Source organism: Diceros bicornis, chromosome 20, assembly GCF_020826845.1.
Source record: "Diceros bicornis minor isolate mBicDic1 chromosome 20, mDicBic1.mat.cur, whole genome shotgun sequence".
In the NCBI taxonomy this organism is placed as follows: Eukaryota; Metazoa; Chordata; class Mammalia; order Perissodactyla; family Rhinocerotidae; genus Diceros; species Diceros bicornis.
Window position 1 is genome coordinate 61,350,253 of NC_080759.1, and position 19,836 is coordinate 61,370,088.

At 55.7% G+C, this 19,836-nt stretch overlaps 1 protein-coding gene across 1 annotated transcript in view; it reads left to right on the top strand.

The window, feature by feature from the left end:
* The window catches only part of SLC6A3 (solute carrier family 6 member 3), a 29,887-nt gene extending 10,329 nt beyond the window's left edge, over positions 1–19,558 (top strand). The window contains exons 5-14 of the mRNA XM_058563515.1: positions 1,205–1,339; positions 2,948–3,051; positions 4,504–4,628; positions 7,626–7,738; positions 9,022–9,150; positions 9,792–9,891; positions 12,260–12,360; positions 13,691–13,858; positions 15,484–15,555; positions 19,433–19,558. Coding sequence (XP_058419498.1) covers positions 1,205–1,339; positions 2,948–3,051; positions 4,504–4,628; positions 7,626–7,738; positions 9,022–9,150; positions 9,792–9,891; positions 12,260–12,360; positions 13,691–13,858; positions 15,484–15,555; positions 19,433–19,558 — 1,173 coding nt within the window. The remainder of the gene's footprint in view (positions 1–1,204; positions 1,340–2,947; positions 3,052–4,503; positions 4,629–7,625; positions 7,739–9,021; positions 9,151–9,791; positions 9,892–12,259; positions 12,361–13,690; positions 13,859–15,483; positions 15,556–19,432) is intronic.
* The last annotated feature ends 278 nt before the right edge of the window (positions 19,559–19,836 follow it).

The following is a 19,836-nucleotide window of genomic DNA, read 5'->3' on the forward strand; positions in this document are numbered from 1 at the left end:
GGCAGGTGGCCATGGTTGGAGAGTGGACAGATGGGCTGTGGTTGGGTTTGGGAGTGGATAGGGGGGCCATGGTTAGATTAGAGAGTAGACAGGTGGCCATGGTTGGGTTGAGGAGTGGACAGGTGGCCTGCTTGGGGAGTCGACAGGTGGCCATGGTTGAGGAGTGGACAGGTGGCCATGGTTGAAGAGTGGACAGGTGGCCATGGTTGGGTTGAGGAGTGGACAGATGGGCCATAGTTGGAGAGTGGACAAGTGGGCTGTGGTAGGTTGGGGAGTGGACAGGTGAGCCATGCTTGAGGAGTGGACAGGTGGCTGATTGGAGAGTGGACAAGTGGGCTGTGGTTGGTTTGGGGAGTGGACAGGGGGGCCTTGGTTATATTAGAGAGTGGACAGGTTGGGTTAAGGAATGGACAGATGGGCCATGGTTGGGGAGTAGACAGGTGGACCATGGTTGGGGAGTGGACAGGTGGCCATTGTTGGGTTGAGGAGTGGACAGATGGGCCATGGTTGGGGAGTAGAAAGGTGGACCATGGTTGGAGAGCAGACAGGTGGCCATGGTTGAGGAGTGGACAGGTGGGCCGAGGTTTGGTTGGGAAGTCAGCACTTTGCTGTGGTTGAGGAGTGGTGTCAGGGAAGCACCCACAGCAGAGTGTTTTCAGCGTGAAGACAAGCACAACATAAATTATTTTGTGCCACTGAAAATATTTTGGTTATTATCTGGGCACCTGAAGCAATTTTGTCCAAATGTGTCCGACACACTTGATAATACCCGCAGTGATGTGCCAACACCGGGACCTTTCAATAATGACAGGGGCCCTTCCCTCCCTCCTCCCACAGCCCAGAGTCCATCTTCTGCACATAATCCAGGTGCACATTTGCACAATCAGTGCAAATTTGCTCGCATCTCACTCAGAAATTCAGCCACTCCTGCCCACTGCGACAACCTAGAGGCAGAAAAGGAATGTTCCTTCCTTGCCAATTGTTCATCCTATTTTAATTCCTGGGAAAGATGCACAGGAGAGGAGGCATTTAACAGTCTCTATCTAGTGAGCATTTGCTGAGCTGGTGTCCTGTGAATGTTAGGACATTGGGCTTCCCAACCAGAGGCCACCTCTCTCTTAGCACAAACCATCAGGGTGACCCGGGGTGCACTCCCTGCCAACAGGTGGCTGATGCAGCCCAGTGACAGTTGTCCTCTCCCCAGGTTGTGTGGATCACAGCCACCATGCCGTATGTGGTCCTCTTCGCCCTGCTCCTACGAGGAATCACTCTTCCTGGAGCCATTGACGGCATCCGAGCCTACCTGAGCGTTGATTTCCATCGGCTCTGTGAGGCATCCGTGAGTATGCCCTTCACTTGTGGCCCCGCAGGCTCCGTGCCATGGGGCGCCTGTGTTCTGGGGCAGGAAATCCCAAAGGCAGCAGCTCGGCTGGAATTTCTCACTCGCCCTGTAAATCCAGCAGGTGGAGGTTGCTCTGCTGTGTGCCAAGCTCTGCAGGACAACCTGCACACCTGTCCCCGCCCAGCAGAGTTTGCCATCTGGTTGAGAAGGGGGACATGTGGGCATAGCGAGGAGCTGCGAGGACCAGAATAAGGAAGTTAGGGGAGCAGGTCACCTGCTCGGTCTCTGCAGGGATAGAGTGGAAGCCTGTTGCCAATTGGCCTCCTCCCCTGGGCCATCCCACTTCCTGGAGGAACCCACTTGGGTTCCTCGGATAAGCACCGACAAGACTGCCCAGCCTGTGGCAGAGAGTGTTGGCACTCACCTGGAACGCAGCCCTGAGCTCTAGCTCCGTGTTCATCATCTGAGCAAGGCTGAGGCATGTCAGGGTTGCGTGAACCTGGGTTCCTTCCTCAGGAAGCCAGACCTCGAAGGTGAAACACTCTCGGTGCCCACGGCACAAGAGCGAGATCTAAATCGCACCATATCAAAAACTTGAGTCGAGAGTCGGGCTGCAGATTTCTTCAGCAACGGAAGAAATCATCCTGGGTTAAAATATTTGGAGACAGCTGCCTGAAGGGAGGAGGCTTGGCCAGGCCCTGGGAGAGGGGTCCAGAGAGAGAGAGAGAGAAGAGGCTGCAACGTTGCAGGGAAATGAGGCCCAGAAGTGGAAGTGGCTGTTGGTGGGATGCCAGCTCCTCCAGAGTGATTCCTCCAGGGTGGGTTTGAGCTGCTCCCCCACCCCCCCACCCAAGGCTGTGCAGGGGCGAGGCGGGTGCCCACTTCACCCAGTGGTCTCCACATCACCCCGACTCGAGCAGGCTGTGTTTCACTTTTAAAATACTGGACCATATTGGTCCAATTCTCGGCCACATACCTTCACTTTCCCTGTGTGTAAGCTGCCCCCGGTACACCATCTGTGCTGCATCGAGCGAGCACACACCAGTGTCTGAGCCACGGTTGGGCTTCACGGGCCTTTCCACGTGTGCCGCTGTGTGCTAATGGTGTGCACGTGTGTCTGTAAATGCTGTGGGAAAGACATAAAGTGGATATTAGTGGCACATGTCTAGTCAAGGTATCAACATTACTTAGCATTTAATAAACTAACGCTGTCACAAGAGTATGGACCCGATCAGCTCTGGTTGTGTGGAACAAGGTCCTGCTGTTCCACAGGAAATGGAAAATAACGCACAGAGACACGGCCCCTTTACATGCTCCTTCAGGCCGGCGACACGGGAAGGCCTTATCCCCTGAGACAGCATTTGCCAGTGGTCATATTTTCGATGCCATTTGCTCATTGATAATGATGTTGAGTTTAAAGGCAACTCTGTTCCACAGAGCCCGTGGCATCTCAGCTATAGACACCATCGAGAGAGGTCAAGGGAGGATGAGGAGCTGTGGTGGTCGTTTGGATGATTGCTTTGTGACAGCTCAGCTCGCGGGTTGAATGTGCTCCCACAATCGTCTCTAATAGTGGCTCTCGGTCTCCCTCCCGGCGCTGTGCAGGTGTGGATCGATGCTGCCATCCAGATCTGCTTTTCACTGGGCATTGGGTTTGGGGTGCTCATCGCCTTCTCCAGTTACAATAAATTCACCAACAACTGCTATAGGTAAGTCCCGGGCCCCCGATGCCATCAGAGGGTCTGCAGAATCAGGTGGGGGCAGGGCTGATGGGCATTGACTCCTGGAAGTCACCTGTCCCTGGATGGAGGGGGGAAATAAGTGGTGCGAGTGAAACCTCTCAGCCAGAATGGCTTTTTAAGAGGAAAGTAAACTGGGGAAGCTGCAGGCAGAATGTTGATTCTCGCTTTAAGGGGCACACTGAAGCACGGGGAGACATTTGTCACCTCTCTGGGAGGAAGCCTCCTAGATTGACCTGCAGCCAGACCCCCCTGAGGGCCTCTCCCTCGGGCCCCTTCCTCCATCCCCACCAGGCCCCGGCAGCCTCATCCTCCCAGTGCTCAGGGTCAGGCTTTGCCCTGAGACGTCCCCCACGAGGCAGTGCCTGCCTGTGTCCCCTCCCAGCCTGCGCTGTGGGAGCCTGGGCCCCAGAGAGCATCCCAGACCTTGTGCCAAGGTGGCCAGGTGACCCAGCACCAGGACAGGCAGAAAAGTGGCAGCACTGTGTACCCCCGGCCCTGAGGGCATCAGCCAGTGCCACCCGGCCCAGGATGACCTGAGTGGCCTGCAGCCGTGTGCTGGACCCGAAATCCTCCTAAAACAGGAACAGAATTTCATCTGGGACCTACTTCTTTTGACCTTTACGAGCTTGTGTTTATTTTCTTCCTCATCACAAGGATAAAAATGGAGTAAAAACACAAAGACAGTGTTCACAGCAAAGTGGCCAGACGGACCACTGGACAGACGGGGAGGCCCCACACGGGGGTGGACTCTGGACGGCGGGTCCCGAGACAGCCCCTGCCGGAGCCCACCCTGGGCCCACCTGGTCTGGGCACTCTGTGGACAAAGCCCACGTCCTTCTGCTCAGCCCCAGGAGGGCTGACCTCACACCCTCCCTTCTCCCCACTCTTTCTGGCCTCAGAGTGGGCCTGTGCCCCAGGAGCACACAGGAACGCAGCACATGGGACCACAGACCCACCCAACAGCACCTGCGTTTTAACAAGATCCCCGGGAGGCGTCGATAAGCCCTGCCGGCAGCCCCCGCTGAGCGTGGGTGGGGACCCCCTGTCGTCTGTTCTGCCCCACCTGAACCCCACCATTGCTGGTGGAGACCATCTCACCTTCAGCACTGAGTTGCAAGTCCCAGAAGCCTCTTGGTCCCTGGACAAACATGGACACTTGGTCACCCTAGGGCCCGCCCAGGCCAAAGGCTGGACAGGCCCAGAGCCGCTCAGCCGGGAGGACCCTGGTGGGAGGGTCTGTCCCGGTGAGGGCGCCAGCCTGAGGACAGCTCTGTGCGGCTGCAGAAGGGGCCGCATGTCCATCTGCGAAAGCAGCCCCCCCAAGCCCGCTAGCCCCTCAGGTGCGGGGAATGGAGGATAACAGCTGGCAGTCGCGGCTGCTCCAGCGCCGGTGCTGGGCGGGGTGTCTTGTTCCTCCAGAGACGCCGTCATCACCACTTCGGTCAATGCCCTGACCAGTTTCTCCTCTGGCTTCGTGGTCTTCTCCTTCCTGGGGCACCTGGCCCAGAAGCACAGCGTGCCCATCGGGGAAGTGGCCAAGGACGGTGAGTCCCCTGAGGGTAGGCCCAGGGCCCCACGCCTCGCCCGCACGTGGCTCTGGCCTCCCAGTTCTCTAAGTGTTTTCCCTGCACCCTGAGAGGAACGGATGCGCACAAGGCCTTGAGTGCTGTTCCTGAGGGTTGCCAACTTGAGCAGTGGCACAGGTTCGAGCGCAGAGAACCAACGGGAGAACCAAGTAACCGGGGGGCGGCCGCAGGCCCACCACACCTCCTGCAGCCTCCCTGCTCCTTCCCTTTTGGACCCTTCTCACTGGGACCACATGGCCAGTGGCGCATTTGCCCATTGGCTGCGTGCTCCTGGCAGAGGCCACTCGGGCTGCAGGTCGAGGGTCTGGTTCCCAGTCTCTGGGGTGGACATTGTCACTCGCCATGCACAGTTAATCTGTTCCAAAGCTTTTCCCTCCAAACACCCAGTGACCATGACACATTTAGATGGGATCTGGGTAATAACTAGAGAAATCTCTGAGGTCTCTGGGACACGGTGGCAACAGAGACCCGTGTTCCCAACCTGCTCCCTGGCCAACCCGCTCTGTGCAGCGGGAAGTTGGAGGGTGGGAGGGGGGTGGGTGGAGGGCGTGGGTTCAGGTGACACCAGGCGCAGGCCTTGGCCCCAGGACGTGTGCCAGGCAGGAGAGAGCCGGGAGGCCAGGCAGGGATGGGGTGCTGAGGGGGCTCTGATTGCCGAAGCCCCCTGGGCATCTGGGGGTTGCTTGGTTCTAGTATGTGAGCAGAAAGTCGTCTCATAGGCAGCCTCAAACTGGGCCAGTCCAGAACCCCAGGGTCTCCTGAGATCACTGCAACCCCTCGCCCACCTTCAGGATTGTTCTGGGGTGAGCAATGCGGAGTCTCCCCCTGGAGACTGTCCCCCGGCTCAGGGGCGGCTCACGCCTGGAATGTGAAGTGAAAGCCTCACTTCGTTCAGGAGGGCCCATCGTCTCCTGGACGCTGCTCCTGAGACTCATAAAAGCCCCTGCAGGGTCACTGACTCGTCTCCTCCTGGGTCTTTCTACTCCTGAGTGGGGGCGGGTGTGCAAATTGGGGGAGGAGGGGAGCAGTGGGCCAGGCCCGCCTGTGCCCTGAGCTCTCCACCTGGGTCAGCCCTCAATATCCCATCCAATTCTTGGGGTCAAGCATTGGGACTCCCACTTTGAAAGTAGAAAGCAGAGGTCCGGGGAACCCCCAAGATTGCGGTGGGAAAGCAGGGGCTGGGATGAAATCTCAGTGAGTGTGTTTCCTAAGTCCATATTCTTTCCTCCAGGAAAAAAAATCCAATAAAGGTGAGAGAAAGGGAGCATGATGCAAATACATAGGGAGCAGTGAAATTTACTCATGGTGCATTTATGCATTTTCACCGCTCTCTTTGCCCTTTATTATGATAAATAGCAATCACTTGCAAAAACCTCCATTAACCTCTGAAAGTAACGCCGAATGTCTTCTATGCATTTCTATGACAGGCAAAGTAAATGTCATTTATGGCTCTAATTCTCAGGAAAACAGGGTGAAATGTTAACTGAGGCACGAAGTGAAAGGCAGGGGTGTTGACATTACCTTCAACCAGCTGACGTGTGTCTCCTCGGGTCCATGCATTTAGACCTCACGGCGCTGCAGATGAGCTGCCCCTGCCCCCCACTGGAAACCGTGCCCCTTCCATCAGGGCATCGGGAATTGCAGGGGGCCCAGGCCTGGGAACAGGCCCCCTGAGAGACTTTGGAGGTGGACCCTGCCTCTGGCCTTTGTCCGATTCTCTAGAAAGATCTGTATGTGCCCTGTTCCTTTGGGCTGGTGCCTGACACGGGCTCTGCTGTGGCCTGGGAGAATCAGAGAAGTTGTAAGTTGCATCTCTGTAAGCAGAGGCTCAGGGGCCATGCCAGGGAGCTAAGGATGCACATCTTGTAAAGTCAATCGTGAAAACAGTCAATTACTGATTTCCTGGGGGAATGTTTTCTACTTTGGCATCATTTGAGGCCGTACTGCACGGAGTCTTGGTTGAGTCCCGCAAGGCTCCCCTCCCCCAGCTCCCTCCAAGCCCACGGCCTTCCTCTCCCCCACCTGGGGCAGGTGGGGTGCCCCAAATGTGCCTGTCCCTGGCCCAGCAGGGAATGTTTCAAAGGGGATGGTCAGAGGGTTGCTCGTACGGGAGCAGAAACACGCCCCTTTCCAGCAACATGTTGGAAAACGTTCACTCAATTGCAGTATCTCCGTATTTATTACGTGGTTTTTTTGTGTGTGTGTGTGTGAGGAAGATCAGCCCTGAGCTAACATCCATGCTAATCCTCTTTTTGCTGAAGAAGACCGGCTCTGAGCTAACATCTATTGCCAATCCTCCTCCTTTTTTTTTTCTTCCCCCTCAAAGCCCCAGTACATAGTTGTATGTAACAGTTGCACGTCCTTCTAGTTGCTGTATGTGGGACACGGCCTCAGCATGGCCAGAGAAGCGGTGCCTCGGTGTGCACCCGGGATCCGAACCCGGGCCGCCGGTAGCGGAGCACGCACACTTAACCGCTAAGCCACAGGGCCGGCCCCTATTACGTGGTTTTTAAAGACCATACTTAGATACTTAGAGAAATTCGCTGGCACAGGAGACTATCTGTGACAATTGCTAAGTGAACCACGGTGAGTGGGAGTGGGTGAACACGTGTGTGTGCCCCTCCCGCCCTCCTCTGGGCCCCTCCCCTACGCTGGTTTGCTCTCCTTTTTCCTCTCCCAGCGCCCCCCTAGCCGGGGAACACACGGGCGATTTGGAGGAACAGGGCCATGGGGTGGTGGGGGTGGAACAGAGGCCCCTGACTCTTGTGGGCTTCCATCCTCTGGAGTCCTGGGCCTCGTGTCCACTGAATTCATAGGGGCAGAACAGGAAAGAAGGCGATGGAAAGATTTTGTGTCGTCCCATTGCAGGAGGCCCATGAAGAGGCTGTGGCCTCTGGGGGGGTGGGGGATAAGTGTGTAGCAACAAGGTGGGCCAACCGCAGGGTCTGTTTTCAGGGCCCGGGCTGATCTTCATCATCTACCCGGAGGCGCTGGCCACACTCCCGCTGTCCTCGGCCTGGGCTGTGGTTTTCTTTGTCATGCTGCTCACCCTGGGGATCGACAGCGCCGTAAGTCACCTCAGCACCTCGCATACCCCTGGGGCCCCGCCCATGACTGCAGGCTCATTTACCGTGGGTGGGAGGGAGGGGTCCCACAATCACCTGAGACCCGTCCTGGGATGGGGTGTTTGGACCACCTCACCTCTCTTCTTTCACTGGGGCACCATCTGTTCCCTCTGTCCGAGCAATCCCAGGTCCTAAACACACGCAGCAGGGCCGGCAACAAGAGGGCAGTGCAGGAAAGGGGGAGACGGGACCACACAGGGTCATGGCAGGCCCTTCCTGGCTCATCCTTTTCCTTGACCCCATAGCCCCCAAGAGAATGGATACACTTGCAGGGCAGGGCAGCAGAAGGCACCAGCCGCACCCAGGCCTGCCCACTGAACGTCGTGTGTGTGGCCCTGCATGTGCATGTGGCTGTGTGTGCGGATGTGCATGTAAGTGTGCATGTGGGTGTGCATGTGCACTAGAGAGGCGGAGGGTGGGCCCTCAGCCGGCTCTGGTCCTGCCGGCCGTCCTCTGGCTCCTCCTTCTCCACTGCCTGCTCAGGACCAACAGCCAAGACCTCACGGTGGGCCGTGGGTGTCTTGCTCACCTGAGCTTCCTGGAAAGTGCAGAGAACCGCGAGTCTCCCCGCCCATGTGTGAACATTTGTCGTGCACCGTAGCCCTCCACCTCCATCTCCTGACCAGCCTGGTCACCAGCCCACTGGGCAGACCACAGCCCTTGGACCGCACATCTGGCAGGGATGAATCCCATGAACAGCACTTCCTGGAGGAAGTTTTTGCGACAGAGCAGGGCAAAGAGGGTCCCCAAACTGGCTGGCTGCTTGGGCAACCCCCCACCAGTACAATGCTCAGAGTCGGGAAGGCTTTGTCAGTGAGGACACAGCCAGTGGCCAGGCCAGGTCCTCCCTGGGGACAAAATTAAGCTGTGTTTGTGGAGGGACATTTTCTTAGAAGAGTCCAGCAGAGCTGGACATCGTGGTGATGCAGTGGAGAGGGTTATTCAGCCACGCAGTGCTTCACCCCCGAGGACTGCAGAGTGGCCGTGCAAATACTCGCCAGTGGATAGAGTGTCCATCCCCAGGACCTCCCTCTCCAATGGCCATGTCACGAGAGAAGCCCTCTCCAGGGCTGTCTTGTCTTAGGGCATTCTGCACCTGGACACCACGCAGCTCCCTACTCTGTGTCCATCCCCCGGGTGTACATCTGTTGAGTTACACATAAATCGTGCCCAGGCGTGGTGCAGCGCCCGCCCCACAGCACATCCCTGCTCTGTGTTGGCTGCAGATGGGCGGGATGGAGTCGGTGATCACTGGGCTCATCGACGAGTTCCAGTTGCTGCACCGGCACCGGGAGCTCTTCACTCTCTTCATCGTCCTGGCGACCTTCCTCCTCTCCCTGTTCTGCGTCACCAACGTATGTGTCTCACTCAGCTTCCCCTGACGGTGTCTCATTAGCATTTGGTGCTGGGCAGCCTGCTTGGTGCTGGCAGGCACACAGAACCGAAGCATTTCTAAGAGCTGCATGTCCCCCCCCCCCCGAAAAAAACATCACCCATGACTTGAAATCATACTTGGGTAGCTGTGCTCACACTCAGAGTAGCCTTGGTCACACGGAGTAGCCATGGTGTGGAGTTACTTCAGCACCTGGACAGCTCCCCTGGGAGCGCCCTTTGCTAAGCCGCCTGCCTGTTGCATTTGTGGGGCTGGAGGGCGAGGAGGGGTCCTGTCCATGGGGTGCAGGGGCCGGGTCACCTCCCCTCCCCCTGTGGCTCTGCCAGGTTTGGCATTTGGTTGTTGTGCTGGATGACCTGGGAAAGGAGAGGAGAGGTCGTTTTTATTTTTGCGTAATAGACGTGTCCCCAGGAAGCTGCACGTGGATTGAATTTTAGTGACTCAAATCAGACTTTATAGGAGTCAAAGAGAACATATCTGTAAATTGAATCCACAGGCCAGGTTTGTATTTTGCAAAAAGTGGTTCTGTGGGTGAGGCTTTTGTGGGTGAGGTGTGCCACGCCGGGGCACCCCCAGTCCAGCAGGTGCTCCCCTTTCTTCCAGGGCGGCATCTACGTCTTCACACTGCTGGACCACTTTGCGGCCGGCACGTCCATCCTCTTTGGAGTGCTCATCGAGGCCATTGGGGTGGCCTGGTTCTACGGTAAGGACAGAGCCTTGCTCCAGGGCTGGTGCACTTCACCGGGCGGAAGACCTGGCCACTGTGCCGTCTTTGTGGCCTGCCGGCCTGGCGTGCTCTTGCTTTGTTGCTGTGCTGCTTCCTTTCTGGCAAAGCTGACTTGAAAAGAGATGCATGTTAGCACCCAGAAGCTTAAATTGTGGTTACCACAGCATCACGAGGACGCAAGGCTCGGCAACTGTCTGTTCAATTGGATCAACAAAGACAGCCTGGATGGCACCCAAAATCCTTACTGTGGTCAGAGGCATGCAATGTGGCCACATAATTGTGCTGTGCAGACGTCCTAATTGGTTCTTGAGAGAGAATGGTTCCTGGGACTTTGGGACTCTAACTGCTGGTGGAGGTGAGGTCTCTATGCTCAGCTGACCAGGGGATGATGAGTATTAACTTGGCCCCAACCTGCAGCCGCGACCTCCGGCCCTCCCAGGATGTTGACCCTGCTCCCTGGGGTGTCCAAGTGTAGTTTTGACAGCAACAGGAAACTTGTGCTGGAGGAGGCTTTACCCTCTCCCAGTGTGCTAACCAGACAAGTTTCCCACCCCCGCTTCTCTCAGTTTTCCTTTCTGTAAAATGAGGTCATAGTGCCGAGTCAACTCACCTGACCAGGTTTCCTTAGGGAATTACAGTCAAAGCTCGTATAACAGGATCTATAAATGTGCGTGATCCAGCCCAAAGCTAACGGTGTGTGGTGTTGCACAAACCCCAATTTCATAGTACCCCTAGTGTCATACAAGGGGGTCATATTTTCTGCCTCAGAACCATGGAAATTATAACCTTAAAAAACACTCTGGCTTTGAGAAGCTTAACCTGAAAAATAGTTCATATTCTAAGAACATTTTTTCCATTATGTTCTTTCTACAGAAAAGGGAGATGTCGAAATCTTTGTGCCTTCCTGGCCCCCATGACCCCTGGAATCAATATTTGTCAGTCATTTTAAATTGTCATCTCTTCCCCCTACCCCCAAAATAAAGCCTCAGAGACAGAGAGGAAGCACCTCAAACACATCCCGTGGCCGCTGCCTCGCTGCTGGTGGAAGCTGGAGAGAAGCCAGCCCTGCAGTGTGTTCACACTCCTCAAAGCCCGTTATTTCTCCAAACAGCAATTCATCCCCTCTCATCTAAATGAAACAAAATCTGCATTTCTAGTGAGATGGCAACAGAATACGCCAGCCTTCCAGTGTACCGAGGTTCCCGTGGGTCTTAGAGCCGCTGACCCAGCACCTGCTCATGCAGCCGGGTCCAGAGGGGACGAGGGGCCCCCACGGATGCTCCTCTCTTTGCTGGCCTTGGGGTTCACCCTCCTCCATTCCACTTTACCCCCCGCGTCCATCTCCGTGTCCAGGGCTCTGGTGATGGAGTTGGAGTGTGAAGAGGGAATTCTCAATGGAGGTGTCTTTCTAATGTGTCCCCACATGTGACATGCACATGACCTACCCAAGGCTCAGCAGACCAGCTGTGGGCTTACGACAGAGGCCAGGCCAGATTCACGGCAGGAGAAATCACTCCTAAGATCTCCTGGATAAAATACCAGTTCATTAAGCTTCTAGAAATAGTTTTCCTTGAAAAATAATGCTTGTTTCCATATAATGGAATATGTCAGCCTTAAAAAGAAAGGAAATTCTGACACAGGCTACACCATGGATGAACACCAAGGACGTAATTCTAAGTAAACTAAGCCAGGCACTAAAGGACAAATACTCTATGATTCCAGTCATAGGAGGTCCCTAGAGTAGTCAGATTCATAGACAGAAAGTAGATGGTGGGTGCCGGGGGCTGGGGGGCATGGTGTGGAATGAGGATTTGGTGTTTAATGGGGACATAGTTCCAGTTTGGGAAGATGGAAAAGTTCTGGAGATGGATGGTGATGATAGTTGCACAACAGTGTGAATGTACTTAATGCCACTCAACTATACACTTAAACACAGTTAAGATGGTGAATTTTATGTTATATATATTTTGCCACAATTTTTTAAGTGAAAAAAAATAATGGTTGCAGAGGGGAGGCAGGGACAGCCATGGGACCCCCGGGTGGGAGGAGGGCAGAGAGCGGGCAGGAGAGTCACCAGGGCCCCCGGGGTCTCCCTTAGTGATCATCAGGGGTGAGGAGCAGACAGCACTGAGTGTCACCACAGGGGACGTGCATGGGGACCCCGTGGTCAGGAGGACACTGGGCGGTCTGGACTGCGTCTGGACACCGCTGCAGGAGGCTGGGCGCCAGCGTGCAGCTGGAGCGTGAGGTCTGCTGAGGCGGGTGCTGGGAGTCAGCGAGGAGGCTGGTGGGGCCCAGGTCTAGAGTGTGCCGCCCTGACTGCCTGCTCACTGCTTCCCCTCAGGCGTGCGGCAGTTCAGCGACGACATCAAGCAGATGACCGGGACGCGGCCCAGCCTCTACTGGCGGCTGTGCTGGAAGTTTGTCAGCCCCTGCTTCCTCCTGGTAAGGGCCCCGGCATGGCGGGTCCCTCCCCGCCCGGCTCCCATGCCGGCCCCGAGGTCCAGCCGTGGCCACAAGTGGGTTTTCACGTGAGCGACATGGATGCCCCTCAGGCTGCGGGAGGGGATCTGTGCTGCCTGGAGACCAGGGTCTGGAGTTGGCGGGTCACAGCCTGGCCCCTAAAATCCTCTCTAGTCTCCTGAAGCACCCCCAATGAGACCCACTGAGAAACCTCACCTGGGGTCCAGGGTGACCCCCCCACCCCATCAAGGCCCGTGTGCGTCCCATATCGGCCACACCTCTGCCTTGGAGGGGAGGCTGGAGACGATTGAGGTCGTCGACTGACTTCTGCCTTAAGGACTGAAAAACAATTTAGACCTTCCGGGGCAACAAGTACTCAAATTCCAGGGACAGGAGTGACTTAGATTCTGTCACAGCGCTGCCCTCAGGGCCTCCCCAGGCGTGGCACCGCCAGCACGTCCAGTGGCTGCTGGCTTTTATCGTCTGCAAGCTCAGGCACACGGCCAAGGCCGCCAGCACCTGTTCTGTTAGGACATGGCCTTGCCAATTCATTTATGGACTGTCCGTGCTGCCACCACACGACAGTAGAGACCCAATGGCTCACGAAGCCAAAACTGTCCTGCCTGGTCTGGACAGGTGACTGCAGCCGGCCGTTCACAGGCTGTCCAGGTCTGAGTGGAGCGCCCATGAGCCACGCATAGAGCTGAGTGCCTCCCTGACACCCGGCTGGGCGGTCAGCAGGGCGTGGCTGGACCGGGCAGGCGGCTCAGGCAGACCCCTTCCTGGGCCCACCCAAGGGCCTCACCAGTGAGAGAGGGAGACGGAAAGGAGGCGTGTGGCTCCTGACAAGCAGGGTTTCTCGCTGAGCTGCGCCCAGACACCCAGAAGCCGCTGATCACTCCCCACCCGGCAACTGGAGGCCTGTCTGACGTGTTTGTCTTGCTGCTCGGAGAGTGGAGGTTGTCAGGCGTGTGACTAGACAAGCCAGGTGTCCTGCGCTCCATTCACTACTCGCTCAGGTCTCCCGGATGTGACAAGGTGTAAGGTTTTCAAAGGACAGTTGACCGAATTCCTGCCAATCAAATCTAAGACCTGACAGGATGTGCCCTCACCAGCACCGTCCTGTGACCGCCCCCGGGATCTGCAGGGCAGCAGCCGCCTGCTGCCCGAGCTTGCTTCGTCTGCAAGTCCTGGGATCCCTGAGCTGGTGTGCCTGGGAGACCCTCTACCACAATACGCTCGCTCAGTCCCCCACTTCGCCCTGAGCCCTCCAACCAGGAGCCACCGCCTGACCTCTGTCCCTCTGTTCCAGTTCGTGGTCGTGGTCAGCATCGTGACATTCAGGCCCCCACACTATGGAGCCTACGTCTTCCCCGAGTGGGCCAACGTGCTGGGCTGGGCCATCGCCGTGTCCTCCATGTCCATGGTGCCCATCTACGCGGCCTACAAGTTCTGCAGCTTGCCCGGCTCCCTGCGGGAGGTGCGTATTTGGACAGGGCAGCCTCACTCTGCCCTTTTACCCACTTATGAGGCCACCAAGGTCAGGTGGGTGTCCACGTCCCAGGTCTGCTCCTGCCTGTTCATCTCTGACCAGCAGGAGGGGGCTGGAGGGACAGTGACCACGATGGAGAGATGAGAGGCTGACCGGCCATGGGCTGGTTCGGGAGGAAGGGGGGCTGTGCCTGTGTGCGTGTCTACATGTGTATATCTGTGTGTGTGTCTGTGTTTGTGTCTATATGTGTATGTGTGTCTATGTGTGTGTGCGTGCTCACGTGTGCATGTGTGTGTGTACCTGCCTGTGTCTGTGCCTGTGTGTGTGCCATGTGTGTGCATGCGTGCTGTACAGTGTGGGGTAAAGGTGGGAAGGGCAGTGGTCTAAGGATGGGGGTGGAATCAGGGGTGACCCCTGCCCTCTCCTGGGGCCGAGTCCACGTGAGGCCGAGAGGGACAGCAGGAGCTGCCAGGCGGGAGCCTCGTGTGGGTTGAGGGGTTACCCTGGGGCCTTGCAGTCAGGCAGCTCCAGCATCACCTGTGAATGAGGGGGCAGGAACTGGTCACAGGGCTCTCACCACTTCACATCCTGGCGCTGGGATTCCTGGAAGAGACAAGGGACAGGGGCCTCCTTGGAAGGAACACCCCACACGCTTGCTCAGAGCTGCCGCCAGCAGTTCTCAGAAGCTGCTCTGTGCTCGCATTCTGCCATCCTTTTTGGGAACAGTGGGCAGTGAAGCCCTGTGCTGCTCCTCGGCTGGTCAAAGTATTCCTCCTGAGGCCACGCGGCCTCCCTTGGGCTTGGAGGCCGAGGCAGGTGCCCCTCACTGGCTGGCACTCAGCAGGGCCCTCAGCAGTCAGACCAGGCCTGGAGTAGGCAGGCACAGCATATGGCCAGGGTCATCGGGCCCTCGGACTGCCCGTGCCTCTTGCCAGGGGAGGGAGGAAGCCCTGGGCCCCTGTGGCCCCCAGCAAAGCCAGATGGCACCATGGGGTGGAGACCCCTCTCACGTCCCCCCTCACTGGCCTGCAGGGCCTAGCCCAGGGGAAGAGTGGGCAGCCAGGCTGTCCCTGTGGGGACCCCTCTGTGTCAGGCTGCAGGAGAGAGGGCCTGCAGCCCAGCGGGCCTTACCTCCTGCCGGCCAAACTCTGAACATCACCCACATGTGATCTCAGTAGCTGAGACAGGTGGGGCTGCAGCGACCTGTGGGAGTGTCCCCTGGGGCCACGACACCTGAGTGGAAACCTGGCCCCAGAAAGTCAGGCAGTGCTAGCTGCTGAGACGCAGCCCGAGGGATCTGTGAGGAGCACCACTCTGCTCTTCATCCAGTCCCCGGGGCATCAGCTGAGAGGAAGGAAGGCCAGCTTCCCCCGGCTGAATGTGTGTGTGTGTGGGGGGGGGGAGGGCGGGGTGCGTGCTGTTCACTTCAGCCAGAGCCCACTGCAAGCTTGACGTAGACACAAGCCTTTCTCTACTCTATTGCTTATATGCAGTTGGGCTGGACTCTGCTCCTGGGTCCCAGAGGACTGGGGGCTGTCGGCTGCCGCGTCTGACCGCGTGTCGACCACCTCACTGAGCGTGTGCCGGCGCCCAAGCTCTCTCCTCTCTTCTAGAAACTGGCCTACGCCATCACGCCCGAGAAGGAGCGCGAGCTGGTGGAAAGTGGGGAGGTGCGACAGTTCACGGTGAGTGATGGTCTCCCCTCTGCCCCCTCGGGCAGAATCCGGAAGGATCGGAGATCAAGCCTTATCCTTGCACCACAGCCCTCGGAAAGCTACAAGGCTGCATTCACTCATTCAGCAAACACTCTACGTGCACGCCCGCCTGCTGGCTGGTCCTAGGTGCTGCGGGGATCCCCTGAGAACACTGTATGAGAAAGGGCAGGCAGTGGGCGAAACATATCAGGCTGAGATGGATGCTGGGGAAAAAGAGAAAGCAGAGAGGGGAGGCATGACCTGGGATGGGGCCCTCAGAGGAGGTGGCTTCTGAGCAGACACTGCGAGAAGGGCGGTCCTGCCCTCCAGGCGAGGCACTTCAGCACCTGGACAGCTCCCCCGGCCGCACTTGGCTAAGCCACCTGCCTGTTGGATCTGATGGCACGTGAGAGGGTCACTCAGGCTGCTGCGAACTGTCGGGCGGGGCAGGGAGTTGGGGGTGGGTTTCAGGGGAGAGAGTGGGCGTCACACCAGGCCTGCGGCAGGATTTACTCTTCCCCTTCGCTTTACACCTGGGAGCCATCTGAGTGTGAGTTTCAAGCGTGTTTACTATGCACTACAGAGCATGTGGAAAGTAGTCCTGATGTTGTTGAGAACACAGAGTAAGCACGTGACCCATCTCAACTCCCACAATTCTAGGAGGAACCTTGTCACTCTCTCTACCAAGAGGGGACCCCTCATGCACAGAGAGGCTAAGGAACGCCCCACAGTCACACAGCTGGTCAGTGGCGGGAGGTGACCTGAGCAGGTGCTCCCTCTTCCATCACCCAGTGAGATGGCCTCACCTCAGGCGAGGGGCCAGTCAGCACTAATGTCAGCCATGAATGCTGGACTGCCTAACCCTTCCAGGACTCGGACATGTTGGCTTAAAAACCGTCTGAGGGGCACAGTTTTAGGCAGGGGTGGGTGGGGAGGCGTATTGGGACAGAGAACTTCCTGTTATGCAGATTGAAGGACTTGCTGCAGGCACTCTAGTCTCTGCCTCACCCATCTTAGCTCCTATCTTTATTATTTCTTCCTCCTACTTTCCTTGGGTTACTCATACTTTTGCTAATTTCTTAATTTAGACCTTGGGCCATTAATTTTCAACCTTTCTTCTTTTCTAATATAAGCATTCAAGGCTATGAATTTCCCTCAAAATACCCTGTTGGTTGCATTCCACAACTCTTAACATAATATTTTCCTTATCATTTAGCGTAAGCATATTTTAGTTTTCCTTGTGACCTCTTCAACCTGTGAGTTGCTTAGAAGTCTGCTTTTAAATTCCCAGATATATGAGGACGTTTAATTCATCTTTTTGTTATTAATTTCTAAATAATTCCTTGTGCTCAGACATCTATGCTACATATTCTGTGAAGTGTACTGAGTATCTGATCAACTTTGGATGGGTGTGTATCCTCCACTGTTGATACACAGTTTTTCTGTCCACTAGATTAGGCTTGTGACCATGTGGGTCTGGGGTCTGTGGATCCATGGCTGTTGTCAGTTCTGGGAACTTTGCAGCCACACCTTCTAATCTTGCTTCTTGCCTCCCTCTGTTTCCCTCTGGGGCTGTGGTGTGTGAGGCTTGCCCTGGGTCCTCCAGGTCTCAAACTCTTTCAGATGTTTATTTTTTTAATTTTATGTCTCAGGTGCACAGCTGTGCAACATACGTTTGTCATCAGTCCACAGATGGCTGCTTCTTAGTGGTTTATCTACATAACAAAATAAACCCTGTGAACCACCACATAGAAACTGCACATTGATAGTACCTCACATCCACCTCCCTGTCTGCCCCCTCCCATCCGTACCTGAAGTAAGCAACCTTTATCTGGTTGGGTCTTTCCTTTGTCCTTTTTACTACATGGTTTTGTGCATCTATAGATATTTCTACATTCCTAAAATGTAGATAGTTCAGTTTCAGTTGTTTTTAACTTTATGAAAAGGGCATCATGCTGATTGACTCTTGGGTTTGTTTTTTGCACTGCGTACATTACAGCACATCATCCTTCTCTCCGTGCTTCCTAGTCCCAGATTTCATTGAGCCTTTGGAACTGTGGATTTATAGTTTTCATCAAATTAGGAACTTTTTTGGCTATCATTCCTTCAACATTTTTTCTGGCCTACCCCCTTCAAGGGCTGCAATTACACATGTATTAGGCCACTTCAATTCTCTTTCCTCTGTGTGTTTTATTTTATATGTTTTCTGTTGCTTTTTGTTGTTGCTCACTAATTTTTTTCCCCTGCAATGTTTAATCTGCTGCTAACCCCACCAGCATTTTTATCATCTCACACATCGCAGTTTTCTTCTCTAGAAACTCAATTTGGGTCTTTTTATATCTTTCATGCCTCTACTTAACTGTTTAAACATAGAGAGTACAGTTATAATCACCGTGTTAATGTCTTTATCTGCTAATCCTAACATTTGTGTCAGCCTGGGTCAGTCTCAGTTGATCGACTTTTCCCCTGGTCAGCCCTGCCCACTGGCTCCCTTCACCACACACCACACCACGCCCGGCTCAGCCTGCACTGGAGACCCGGTTGGTGGTGTGGGTGTGCCCTGAGCAGGGCTGGAGACGTCCCCACAGGTCGCCCTGGAGGGCTGTGACCAGCACAAGTTTAGCATCTTCCCGTCCCCCGTGTGGCTGTGTCAGAAGCCAGCCCTGCAGGCTCTTGTTTTGAAATGTTTAAAAAACACGGTTCTTGCCATTTAGTGTGATCGAACTGCTTGTGCTCAAGAGTAGACTGCACTAACAGCTGCATAATAACAGGGATGACATTTGCTGGAAGACTAAATAGCCCTTCTGTCGATCTCATCTGTCCTGAGCGGTATGCGAGGCTGCTCCCACGCCCGCTTGGGGTCACATGAAGCAAGACAGAACTGCAGGAATCTGAGGCCCCAGGGAGCACTGCAGATCACATGCCAGCTGGCAGGAGTGCCATCTGCGGCCAGCCCCAGGTTTGTGGTGTCCACTGTTTGTCTTCCCGGAAGCTGATGTCACATTGGCTGCAGTTGTGCCATCTGACGTCCCCGTCAGCAATGACTCATTGACACAAGGGTAAGATGGGCCTCATCTGAGGTGCCCCGGGAGCAGGGCTGGGCCAGCGCCCATGAGCTTACCGGCTGTGTGTCCACAGCCATCTGCTCTGCTGAGGCGTCTACGGCTATAAACCGGTCGTTGGCCCAGGAGCCACCTTCATCCCAGTAGCTCCTCTTTTCTGAATAATCCCCATTTCATTTCAGTTCCACCACTGGCTCGTGGTGTAGAGGGGAGTAGAGAAGGACGACCCACAGGGCAGCCGTCCCACCGTGGGAAAGACGCAGACCAAGAAGGAAACTCTAGTTTCAAGAGAAAGGAGGGCTGCTTCTGCTCTGACTTTTGCTCCACGGGAGACACAAGGCTTCGCCTTCTGACTGTTTACACCTTCTCGAGCCGCGGAGAGAGGACGTGTGTCCGTCCTGTGTCGTATGATAACTTAACGTAGATCTGTGCCCATGCCCACAGGTAGAAAGCATCCAAGTCGTATCCTATTCGTGTAGAGCCACCCCCTTCCCACTCGCCTCACCCAGAGGCTGCCTGGGAGCCAGGTCTGGCAGCCCTCGTGTGCTGGGGAGAGATACGATAATCATAGACGTGCTCTGCTGAGAGTCCCGGCACTCGCATAGCTCCCTAGATCATTTATTTTGCTCGTATTAAAAAAGCCAAGTATCATATTTTGTCTAATTGTGCAGGAGATGAAATGGAAGAAACCGTGTGAAAGATGAGAAAGTGGGCCACGCATCTCCACATGACACGCGCGGTCTGTGCGCAGCCCGCCAAGGGTGGGTCCTGGTGTGAGTGAGGGGGTGCTGCTTATTTCCCTGTAGCTGAGACAGGCAAAGCTCCGTGGAAGCGTGGGGGCTGTGGCCTCTCCTGGTTCCCGGGATCCCGGTCAGCTCGTGGTCACCTCGCTGTGGAACCCCTGGCCGCAGGAGAAAGCGAGCTCCTTATGAGGAGGACAGCATCCCCACCCAGTGGGCCCTGACCACGCAGAGCCCCCGAGGCAGGCAGCCTGAAGACCCGCTGGTGCGGCCTCGAGCTGTGACCTGGGGAAGAAGATCCCACTGGAATTTTATTTCTCTCAGGCACACGTCACATCAATAACAACACTTTCTGTATTAGGGAATGGCTTTTTAAAATCATATTTACCTGTGAATCAAAACTAATTCTCATAATGGAGGGTTGGTTTCTGAAAATCTGTTTGCTGATGTTCTGGGTTTTGTGGACGAGA